Here is a 12238-nt window from a genome sequence, read left to right on the forward strand (position 1 = left end):
GCGGGCCGAGGGCGCTGCGCGGAGAGCAGGTGACACCGGTGGGGACGGCGACCAACCCTCGGGGGTAGCCCCGGGCGGGAGGGACGAGCCACCCAAAACGGTGGGGTGGACAGGCCGCCCCCGCCCCCCCCCACACACAGCTACAAACACACACCGACGCGGCGGGGCCGCCCCGCCCCCCCCCACACACAGATACACACACACACGGAGAGGGGGGGATGTTCCCCGGCGGGGAGGGGTGACCCCGCACCGGAGGGCCCCCTGCCTGGAGAGGGGAACCCGAGCCGGAGGGACGAGCCCCTCCAGCTGGAAATGGGAGCCGTAGGCCGGAGGGGTGAACCCCTCCATGAGTGTGGACACACAGCTCTGGAGCACAGCCCCTGCCCCCGTGGCTTGGACACCCCCTTGAGCCCAAAGCCTCGAGCCCCGTCCCTGCCCAGGCTGGGCTCACAGCGCGGAGCGGGCCCTGTGGTAACTTTGCTCCTTTTGAGGACCACCAAAACCTGCCCTTAAAAGGTGGTGGTCTTCCCCTCTCCACAAAGCACTGTCCTTTTGCTGCAAGGGCTTGATGTGTGTGTGCCCCCACCTGCCTGCCCCAGCACCCCTGCAAGCTCCAGGGTAGGGGCCCAGTTGATTAATAATCTCAGCTGATGATTTTTTCCTCTCCAGGCGTCTCAACGCAGCCCATCTGGCGCAAGCTTTGGGACGATGTGATGAAAACCAGACCGCCCAATTCAGAGGTGAGGGGATGCTGCTGGTGGTGGTGGTGGGAGAAACACCCTGTTTCTGCCATCTTCCGTGAGGTTTCATTTCGAAGCCTGCTGGTCCTGCTGGCCGCCTCCAAGCAATTGCTGGTGCTTGTTTATAAGCATTCATAGAGCTTCAGACCAAAGCATGACCCTGGTAGAACAATCGTTTTTGGAAACAGGGTTCATAAAAGGAACTGTACAGCCACACCCTTCATCTCACAACAGGGAGTTTGCTGAAAGAATAAATCCTGGCTTTAGAGATGTAATTCTTAGGGAAGCAGAGGATAAAAGCAGTATCTTATATCAAGCCTACACCTACGCTGGCAAAAAAAAAATGTGCTGATGTCTTAGAAAGCACTAGAAAAATACTTAGAGAAGAAGCGAGTTTGGAAGAATGGTTTCATGTAGGAAAACTGAAGCAGCTCCATTGATTCAGCAGAGTTGTTAACAGACCATTTAATCATGGCCTATCAACATACACTTGGGAAGAAAATTCTTGATGATACGCTTTTTAATAGACAAAAACATGGCTTAGCTTCAAACCACTGAATATGGTTAACTGAGGTGAGAAACGGGATGCAGAGAGGGATGAGAGTAACTCTGGTTTTGAACAAAGACAAGGAGAAAGGACGTTGAGAACTAGGAAGTTCTGCGCAGTTGTGCTAGTGGTAGTTCTCTGAAAACCACATTCACCAGCTTAGCAGGTAGCAGTAACTTAAAAAGAACAAGAAAAATTGTGGCTGGCTTTTTGTTAATATGGCACTCTTGTTTAATTGCAGAATATAACCTGTTGGAGGAAGAAGTTCCTTGAAACGTTCTTCTCAAACGTTCTTCATGGGGTCTTGGATGTTTCCTCTGACTGGCGGCTCAACCACCATCACTTTTCGCCGCTGCTCCACAGCTCCCCGCACGTTTCCCAGCTTACCCTCTGCAACATGCTGCAGGGCGCGGTGGAGCTCGCTGCAGAGCACAACCAGAAAGTGCTTGAAAACCTGGCTGGCTCCCTGCGGATCCTGAAGTTCCAGCACCTCCTCTCCTCTGACCAGTCCATCAGGCGTTCGCTGGTTTTACTTCTTCACCGGCTGATTCACCACGGCTCTGTCAGTCAAGTGTCCATGTATTCCTGGCCGGTTCCTGACACGGTTCTTCTCATTCTCATTTTGAGCATGAGTGCTGGCTTTTGGCGCTCGGGAAATGCCCTCGCGTATCACAGCAGCCCGTGTTGCGTTTGCAGAGAGGAGGACAAAGCCCAAAGCCAGGAGCCAGCACAAGAGCGAGCAGAGAGGGGCCGTTACAATGAGAGGGAATGGAGCGATGGTGAGAACCAGAAAGGGTCACCCGGGGCCCCAGAGGAGGCTGATGCGGGGGTGAGTGGATACAGGGCTGACGCTCGCCTGGATTCTGTCCCCTCTGGACTGAGAAGTCCTCCTGTGCAAAACCGAGTGTGCGAGGAGGCAACCAGCAAGGTGCTGTTGGACCACACCAGCACTCAGGGGGGATCTTCTCCTCGTTGTGTCTCAGATCAGCTGTCCTGTCAGCCTGTTCTTCGAAAGACACGCAGACGGCTGAAATCTGCAGTGGGGAAGAAACGTCGCTGCCTCAGACAAAGCAGGGGACCACATGCTGACCCAGAAGACCTGTATGATTTTGTTTTTACTGTTGCTAGAGAGGATAATTCAGGGTTACTTGACAAAAACACCACCGCAGGGGGAGAAAACGCTGAGAACTGGACTAGTTCCTCCTCAGGATCTCCGTGCGGTGGCCATGCTGGCTGTAAGAAAAGAGGAGGATCTGCTGGGATCTTTTCTCTGAAAGCTACTCAGCGCTTCCGAAGCGTGTCCACGCTGGAATTGTTCTCCATTCCTTTGACTGGGGAGACGTGTCGGACTCTCAGTAACCTGCTGAGCTCCTGGGTGTCCTTAGAAAGCTTGGTTCTGTCTTACAATGGTTAGTGGTGTGAACAGGCTGCTTCCTGCCAGCATTGGTCTAATGTTCTGACTTACTGCCCAGGTTTACCCTGATTGTTTTTACTGGAATGGGCACTGTAAGAGCATTGCTACCTGATCTTGAGAATGGCATCAGCAGAGATGTTTAATGAGTGTGAGGACTTGTCTGAGGGAGAGAACGGCTGCCCCAGAACAGCCCCCAGCCTTGTGCTTAAATGCCATCCAGAGAGGGTGGAGGGAAGAGCAGATCTCCGTCTCCCGTGTGCACAGTCTAGCATAGAAGCGTGTGGCTAAAGCAGTCTGTGAGCGTAGCCTTTGCCTGCAGTTGCTTGGCCGCTGGCGCAGCCCCAGCTGCTGATGCGTTACTTCTGTACAGGCACAGCTAACCCCTTTCTGTACAAATGCTGTTCCAGGCCTGGGTGCTGACATCTTCTGCATCCTCTCAGGGCTCCGGGCCCTCTCTCGCCACTCAGATTGTCACCTCCGCGTGGTGCGCGTGAGCGACGTCTTCTCCCACATGCCTTGTATGGAGCTTGTTTGCTGCATCTTGAGCGCCTTTCCCCAGCTCCACACACTCTCGGTCAGCTTCGACCTCAAAAACCAGCTGGAGGGTAACAAGCCAGAGGGGAATCCAAGCTGCAGCGAGGTAGAAATCCCAGGTAGGAACCACCGTTCTGAGTGAATGACCAGGACGTGTCAGGAGGGTAGAGCTGTAGAAGCCTGGCGCACAGACTTGGAGGCTACAGTGTCACAGTGATGTGGAATTAAGCAATTACAGCCTCACCTTTCCAATTTAGATGGTGTTGCAGTTTGTCATTTCCAGTCTGTGACGTGCTCTGTGGAGCCTGAGTCTTGGACAAAGCATTTCATTGCTGAGGCCAACAACCTGCTGCAACATCAGCTCTGTACAGGGCCAGCGGAACCTGCCAGCAGTGACTCCACACAGCCACAGGGAGCGTATCCCACCGGATCTACAAACTGGTTGGGAGTTTCTGCTTTGTCCACCTTACTGACTGGGAGGTTCTAAGCCTTAGACAGACCCTTAAGCAGATGGAAAGCATCTCTTGATCATCACAGTACTGCAGGTGATAGCAAAGTCCTGCCCAAGCTTCTGGATTACAAGTCTGGGAGCTATAGCAGCATGTTCTCAGCTCACAGGTAGCCCTTGAATGACCAGAAAAGCAGGAAGCAAAGCCTGAGAGAGTATGGAGTGGGCTCAATGAAGAGCTGTGCCCTGGGAAGACTGACTAGTTTGTGCATAAAGGGTGATTTTTCCTCAAATGTTGTTTGACTGGCAGAGCACAGTAGAAATTGGGGGCCTTGTGGTCTGGCAGAAGTCCTGAAATGACTCTTAAGAGATTTACATTGCTATAGGTCTGAGTTGCCAGAGCTCTGCGGGGCCAGGCACATTGCGTAGGCACTTTCTACCAACCTAAATGATAACTCTGTCAGACACATGGACTGCTTGCTTGCTGCATCACCTAGCTGTGTTGAAGATGGGCATGCCACGCCAGGCTTGCTCAGTGGTTTGTTTTTCTTCCCTTAGAGAGCTGCCTGGAGCAGCTGGAGATCCGATTCCCCAGGGAACCTCTGCACACCATGCTCCTGCTGCCGGTGCTGAAGGCGTCAAAGTCTCTCCAGCAGTTGTCCCTTGACAGCGCCACACTGCCCTGCTCTCGGGAGCTCGGGCTCCTTTTGGAGGCACTCAGAGGTATGCTGCTGACCTGTAGGGTAGCATCATGGTGACATGCAGAGTAGCACCCGTGCTGTGATCTTCCATCCTTCAGTGCGAATCCAGCTTAGGTGGGTCCATTTCTTCAGTGCGGACATCTTTGAAGTCTGTGACAAGGAAGAGGTTGGCTCACTTTCTGTGCTGAGTATGTGAACAATCCTGTACAGCAGGAACGTTTCTTTCTAATTTCCCACAATCCAGCACAAATCCAGCTGTTCCTGGGCGTTAGCTGATGGTTGGGTCAGGATCTTTTTATCCCGAAGTGTACCATGCTTTACCTGAGAATTTGTTTTGCTTTTAGAGTGTAATCCAAATTTGAAGAAACTGAGCTTTCATGATGTGAACCTGGCTGAGCACCAGAAAGAAGTTCTGCTTTTGCTTCAGGATCCTGTCCTGCAAGGTACAGAAAACTCCTGGCTGCTGGTGCTTGAGAAGGTGCTGCGGGTGGCTGCTTTTGGCTGGCTGATGTTTAAGAGGTGATCGTTGGATCACCTGTAAGGTTTAGCCAAATGTCACTGTCCGTGGGGCAGATCTGTAGCTGCTGGCACAGTGGGAACATGTCTGGTTCTTTGTACCAGCAGGGCAGAGAGAGGAGTTGCAAAGCTGCCATGTGCTGCAGAGACAAGTGTAGTCTTGGCTATAAACCAGAGGTTTTCAATCTGCAGAGCACATCAGCCTTTAACTGGGTCAGCTGGCAAAGCTGCTTCCGTGGGTGGGATCTCCGCTATTCCTGCGACAGAGCGGTGGTGCTGCTGTTTGCAATCCACTGCTGGGAGGCTTTGTTCTTGCATATGGATTAGGGGCTGGGGCTGTCTGCGGGATGCAGTTATGGAATAAGGAAGCATGCAGGGAGTACTAATGTGTACTGTCAATCTATTAATTCGTAGAATCACATTTTCCTTCTGCCGCCTGTTTGAAAGCTCTACTACTGAGTTTTTGTCAGAAATAATCAATACAGTGAAAAGAAATTCATCTTTGAAGAACCTCAAACTGCCTGGAAATCGCCTTGGTGCGTACTGTGAATGTTGCTGTGGGGCCTTGACTGTAGACCAGCTCTCTTGGAGATAACCTCAGGGTTGGAGTTGGACCACTGCTAGCTTGTGACCTCCATGCTGAACTTTACAGATGCATGAATGGAGTGGATTTAGCTCACAAAATAAGAAGCCTTGAGTTCATATATTAAAGGCAGAATTTCAGTTGTGTTCAGCAATGTACCACGAGCCCAGGTGCTGTGTGGGCATTGTGGCTGCTTTTCTCCACAGCAAAAGCAAGTGTCAGCAGGACTCCAGATTTGACTGAACGCTGACCTGCTTCAGACTCTTTAACAGGAACAGATCCAGCAGCAGATGCACTGCCTCTCATCCAGAGGCACAGATTTTGCCTAAGCTTAGAGATTTTGTGCCTTAAAAGCTGTTGGCAGCCAGTGGAGGGATGGGGATGAGTAAAGGAGGGTTTTGTGTCAAAGAAGTGGAACTGAATTTACAAAATGAGAGGCTGCTTGGATCACCGGCCAAGTAGGAGTATGAGAAATGAATTTTGGGTAAATCCAGATTATAGCTGTCTGTGCTTTTACTGAAATGAAATGGGAAAGCTTAGGATCACCCAAAAAACACCTCATTTCTGAGGTTTGGAGTTTACCCTTGTGCTGTTGCCTATTTTTAAAACAAAGCTGCACATTCACTTCTCAAAACTAGGAATTCATTAGTGAAACAAACTGCCCTATCAGCAAATGTGTCCATTACCTTGAACACTGTTCCACGGGGTGAATTCGCTTTAGGCCATTGAGGGGGACAAGCTGAGAGTGCAGAGATGAGCCCTTTGTGCTGTGTGCACATGCTTACAGCCTTATATCTGTACTATTATCCCAGCCCTGGGGCCATTTATTTAAGACAGTTCCCAGTTTGCATCTAACACCTGCATTTCTCCCCTCTCAGGGAATCACAGGCTGGTTGCCCTTGCAGACATTTTCTCTGAAGATTCCTCCTCTTCTCTTTGCCAGCTGGATGTCAGGTATTCTGCCGAATTTCTTGTTTCAGGAGGGCCAGAAGTAAACTGGGCTTAGACAGCAGGAGAGGTCTAAGCGTGCTTTTGTTCCTTCCTCAAGGGAATGTGTGCTGAAGAAAAGATTTGAGAAACACTGCAATGGGCCCATACAATCTCAAGGTCCTCCAGCATCTCCAGGGCATCTCACTGTCCCTTTTATAAATGAATCAGGTTCCATCTTAAAAGCAGCTTTGGTTTGCTGCTCGCTTGGGAGGCTGCTGCAAGCCCTTCCTGCACTGCCCCTGTGTACATTTATTCTTAGGTATCAGCATGAATAGCTCTGTTCCCACTGCCCTGGAACAGGGAGAGACTGCTGTCACTGCCCCTCGGATGCTGTGAATGCCTCTGCCTTCCTTTCATAGTCTTTGGTCTTCAACCTGAACTGCTGCTCTCTTCTTGAGCCTGAATGGCAGCCTGATGGGCAGTAACCTACACAGAAGGTGGCATTTCAGCAATACTAACGACTGAGAGTACACAGGCTTGACAGTTTAACCATGGCCATTCCTTCAGCACCTTGAATCCAGGTTGTTACTGTCCCTCTCACGAGATTAAATCCAGCATGTAACTTCATATTTATTTAAAGAGCTATTCAGGGCAAGTTACCTTTTCATCCCCTAAAAACACCAGGACCTGACACATGATCTGCAGATTTTCTCAGAAGGAAGAGATAAATGATCACATACTGCTGAGGCTCGGGGATCTGTAGATTGGGCCAGGCCCTTAATCCAGGCAGCTGACAGCCGATATGAGACTGAAATACTCCACAGCTAGGTCTGCTTAAGTCAGTAGTAAGGAGGCCAGGATAATAAGCTTAACATTCCAGTGGTTACCACCTTAGCTTTAAAAAGGTTCCAGCCCTTCATATTACTGTGCTTCAGTTTTGTTTTCATCAAAACTAACAGTCCACTCTCACTTTGTGTGGCTGAAGGAAGTTGTACTTTGCACTGAAACATCCTCAAGTACTTGCAGTGGCAGTTACTAGAAGAAACAGGGATTTAAACTGTTCAAATCTGTGACTTTTTTTTTTTTTGTCCTTTCTCTGGAAAGCTCAAATTGCATCAAACCTGATGGTCTCCTCGAGTTCACAAAGAAGCTGGAAGGCCACATCCAGCAGAGAGGGGGACAGATTCAAATCACGCATCTTCGCCTCTTCCAAAATTGGCTGGACCAGGATGCTGAAACAGCTCAAGAAGCGCTTCGCCGTCTCAAAGCTGTGTGCAGTGTAGTCAATGACTCGTGGGACTCCTCCCAGGCCTTTGCTGACTATATCAGTGTCATGTGATGGATGCAGAAGCAGAAGAAAACCAATCAGCCTGCACCTAAGCAGTTCAGTCCCTGGCCAATAAGATTTACTTTACAGCACAGGTGGGTAGTTCTTCCTCTGGTCCAAGCAGGGTACAGTTCTTGTCACTTTTCTATTCATTTGAAGAAGGAATACCACAGTGACGCACAGGACCGTGTGTGTCAACAGCTATATTTCCAGGTGATCTAACTCCTACCACCTTCTCAGTTGGAGTATTTTAAGTGGGACAAGTATCAAATGAGCTTCTGTGGCTTCCTGCAGATCTCTGGACAAGCAGTTATTTATTTCACTGTGTGTCGCTACAGATTTCATGTTGTTTCAGCTAATGTCTCATCAGTAACTATCTCCATGGTTGGAGGCAGAGAGACTCTTGGAGATGTTGGAGAGACTCAAAACCTATCTGGTTGTGGTCCTTGGCAACCATCTCTAGTGACCTCGCTTTGAGTGGGAGTGTCAGACAATATGACCTTAAGGTCCCTTCCAACTTCAGTCATTCTGTTATCTGTGAAATATAAGAACTCCTCCCTCTACTTGGAGTAGAAGACAAAAAGCCCCCAGCCTTGACCGTCTACATTTGAAAAATTTTACTTTATATAAAAATTATTTACCAAGGAGCCCACTGGTTATTTGCAATCCTGTTGCCCCCCCTCCAGTGTCTGCAGTCATTTTACAGAGGTTTGGATAGTTTCTTTTGTAACATTTTTATAATAAAAATATAATTAAGACCTATAATGTACTAAAGTGTGTATTTTATTACTGACTTGTACTGTGATTGAATTAAAACACTCTGCTACATCAGGGGATCCTGCCCATAACAAAGCAAGTGGTTTGAGAAATGAAGTTTCACCTTAATAGAGCCTGATTTCCTACTGCCTGGGTGATCTTTCAGACCAGATGTTCAGTATACAAGGTGAAATTTTTTTCCCCATGAACAAATGCTCTTGTTCCTGAGTAATCACATTTCACAACAGAAATGGATCCTGCAAGGTTCTGATCAGCAGCTGTAAGCCATAGCTGTCGAGAGAAAAAAAACATGACTGTGCACATCAAGCTTTACGGGACTCGGAGCAAGCACACAAGGTCCAGTTCCGCCCAGTTCCCAGAGGGCTGTTTTTCAGGCACACAATACAACAGCAGAGAAAAAGACACAGACTCCTTGCTGTTGCAGTAGACTGACCAATGCCAAGGGCCTTCCAGCCCCTCAGAAGCCATGCTGTTCTGCTATTCCACAGCCACACAACAGTCCAACATGTACTGCTACCCACAGCCCCTTTCCTTGAAAGGGATTAAAGCGGAGCGGGCTGCCACAGCAGCCTGCCCTTGCCCCCACAGGGGACAGCAACATGTTACGGGATCCCTCGCTGCTCCTCATGGGAGTGATGATGAAAGGTGAAGGTGACAGCAGCATCCCACGCAGCCTTCAGCACAGAGTCCTGCAGCCCCCGCTTATCAGCACAGTGGTTCCACTGTGAGAGGTCAGAAGTACAGTCAGACCCTTCAGGAGGGGGCCGTACCTGGTGGCCATTCACACAGCGACGACACTTGATCCTGGAACAGACCCAGTGCCAGGTCAGTACAAATGAATAAGGGATGTTTAAAAAAGAAAAATGCAGCCCAGTGCTGTTTTGATTAACCCCCCTTCACCTGCAACACTGGCAACTGGACTTTCAGACAGGATTAGTTACTACCACATTGCATTTAAACACACAACGACCTTTTGGCATACATGTATGTCAGATAAGGAATGACTCGCAATTTGGAACCCGCAGGGTTCTGTTTCTAATGGCACTCTCCCTCCCTGTTTAGGTATGTGGGAATGGTCCAGCAGGCCCCAGAGGAAGTTCAGGAGGAGTTTGCCCTGAAAGGTGAGGGATGTTTCTTAGAGCAGATCTCAGGCAAACACCCCCACTGCTAAATGTGTCACGTTATGTTCAGGTTCAAAAGAGCACAGTACGCTCCAAACCACCTCCAGCACAGCCACCAGCTCGTGCTCAGGCTGTTTTGGAGATGCCTTGCTGAGCTGCAGGAGGGGTAGCAGATAAGGAGACAAAGAGCAGCAGCAGCCCTGCCAGCAAGGCTTGTTGCCATGCAGACAGCGCTAAGCTTTGAGACAGATTAAAACTAATCCTCTCCACTTCTTGCCTGAACTAAGAGTCTTAACTTTCACAGTGAAGCATTTTCCTGCACTCCTCGTCCTCTTCCTGGTGGCTACAATACCACACATCTGAGGGGTGGGGGAGAAGGGCAGACAAATGAGAAGAGGATTCTTTTAGTCCCCAGAACAGCACTTGGGTTGGCCACAGGAATTCTTAGCAGATGGAATAGCCCTAGCAGTGGAAGCAGCTCAGCATTTGGAGATCACAAACCACCAGGAGAAAAGCAGCAAGGAAGGACCACAATTTGAACAGCTCTGATCAATCCCTTTTCTCCTTAGCTGCAGTATTCACAGCCTCCAAACACAGGCAGCAACAAGACCATTTGCTTACTTGTCCTGCCAGCACAGCTTTTCTAAGACAACAAAAAGGGAGGACAGCAAGGAAGTGCTCATCTCCAGGTGGATAACAGCTTCAGAATCAGACACTTGAGGCCCAGCCTCTCTGAGCTTCCTCCTACTGCCTGAGGAACCCCTGAATCAGTAGACCAGACTGTGGAGGTTTTTTTGCTGACCCATCCATTACTCATTCAGTATACTCACTTGTCATGGGTGTCACTGGTGGTGGTCTCATTCAGCGTGAAGAGCTCTTTCAGCTCCCCCAGTGAGAAGTGCCTTTCTACATCCTGCTCTTCATCCACCACACAGCTGCTGAGAGCCTTCTTGTGGGTCTGCCGCTGGAATATCTTCTCCTCTATGGTCCCCGTCTACAGGAGAGTAGGAGATGAAGCACAGCTGGGACAAAGAATCACTATATTGGGAAAGTGTCACAGATCAAACAGCAGTAAGCTGTCAGGACTATTTAGTGCCTTGCCAGAGCAGTACAGATGACAGGCAAGTTTTACTAGCTGCACTCCAACCATGCCCTATTTGGCTGCTGATTTAATCCAACTTAGCTTCTCTTGTCTTTCACTGTTACTGCAGGAGTGGATCCAACAGAGATGGGTGAGGAAGAGGTGGAGCTGCTGGAGCTTACACATCACACCAGGTTGTGCTAACAGGAAGGGGAAGGAGCTGAGCAGTTACAGCCACACCTTGACAAAAAAACCCCAAACACAATCTCCCCTAAAAAACAGCAGCAAGGGCCCGCCATGGGGTGATACAAGCATCAGCAGTATTTGCTGGTTCACCCGCACACAGATCAAAAGAAACCTGCAGTCTGAACTAAGGAGAGGTGAAGGTGAACAAGGACAGGGAGGGGACATTTCTGAGCAGTAATCACTACCGGTACTGCTGGATAAAGCATTACAGTGGCCTGAAGAGACCAGTCTCCTTTGTGCTTTTCCTCTTTAGAGCAGCTATGCCACCGTCTACCTGGTAACCCCATTGCAAAACCTGCTGTAATTCTGGGAAAGCACTCGCTGTTTATTAAGTGTGTGAACACCCAAACAAACCAGGCTGCAGCCAGACTGAAAACCAGCAACTTCAGCAGCAGACACCCCACCAAATTAAAGAAGTCAGATGCGTAAAGGACTTCAAAGGAGCATCTTATCTGGAAAGACGCAGATGTTTCTATTTCTCAGAAGCCAGTCACCATTAGAAACTGAGGCCTGCAGTAATGACCCTCCAACTCTGAACCTCCATGGTTTTTCATGGCAACACATCTAAGCGTAGGAAGCAATTAAGCTCCAATCAATTCTGGTCACTAACACTAAAGAGTTCTTCCCCTGCTGCTCCCAATCACAGCAGCTGCAGTCTGGGTTGGCACCATGAACTCCTTGCTCAGAAGATGGTAAGAGGAGGAAGACTCACCGAAAGCAGTCGATAGATGTAGCATGTCTTCTTCTGGCCATCCCGCCACACACGAGCCATGGCCTGCTCGTCATTAGCTGGATTCCAGTCTGGGTCAAACATCACCAGTCTGTTAGCTCCAATCAAATTCAAACCGCAGCCACCTGCTTTGCTGCTTAACATGAAGATAAACTCAGGGCTCTGTGGGAAAAGGCAGGCTTGGATTAAGCTAGAGGCAGCCATACTTTCATTGGCAGGAGAGCTACTCACATCTGGCAGGTTCTACGTACCGAGGGGCTGTTGAATCGCTCCACAATCTTCGCTCTCTTTTTAATGGACATGGTGCCGTCCAGCCGGACATATAAATACCTAGAATATACAGCATGTACTACAATCAGACTGCTGAGACCTTTAGAGCATCCTACTTGAAAAATCTTTCACAACAGCCTTGTAACAAGGGCTGGGAAATGGGCTTTAGGAGCTTTTGCAGAGGGCCAGAGCTTTTCTGCTGAGTGAACCCAGTAGCCAAAGCACATTAGTTCTAATTCAGGAGTATCTGAGGTAAAAGGATGACAAGTTCCT

At 49.4% G+C, this 12238-nt stretch overlaps 2 protein-coding genes across 2 annotated transcripts in view; one reads left to right on the forward strand and one right to left on the reverse strand.

The window, feature by feature from the left end:
- Positions 1-4: 4 nt before the first annotated feature.
- Positions 5-7752, forward strand: LRRC41 (leucine rich repeat containing 41; the record flags this gene model as incomplete). Its single annotated transcript, XM_010138081.1, has 9 exons — positions 5-29; positions 670-740; positions 1529-2696; positions 3109-3354; positions 4242-4406; positions 4729-4817; positions 5277-5436; positions 6362-6437; positions 7518-7752. Coding segments are annotated over 9 exons (2235 nt in total), but the record flags the coding sequence as incomplete, so codon positions are not given.
- A 1080-nt stretch (positions 7753-8832) lies between these two features.
- The window catches only part of RAD54L (RAD54-like (S. cerevisiae)), a gene marked incomplete at its 5' end in the record, with an annotated part of 17172 nt that continues 13766 nt past the window's right edge, over positions 8833-12238 (reverse strand). The window contains 4 exons of the mRNA XM_010138082.1: positions 8833-9321; positions 10469-10632; positions 11678-11857; positions 11947-12025. Coding sequence (XP_010136384.1) covers positions 9120-9321; positions 10469-10632; positions 11678-11857; positions 11947-12025 — 625 coding nt within the window. The remainder of the gene's footprint in view (positions 9322-10468; positions 10633-11677; positions 11858-11946; positions 12026-12238) is intronic.

This window comes from Buceros rhinoceros, unplaced genomic scaffold (assembly GCF_000710305.1).
Source record: "Buceros rhinoceros silvestris isolate BGI_N320 unplaced genomic scaffold, ASM71030v1 scaffold17616, whole genome shotgun sequence".
Classification (NCBI taxonomy): domain Eukaryota; kingdom Metazoa; phylum Chordata; class Aves; order Bucerotiformes; family Bucerotidae; genus Buceros; species Buceros rhinoceros.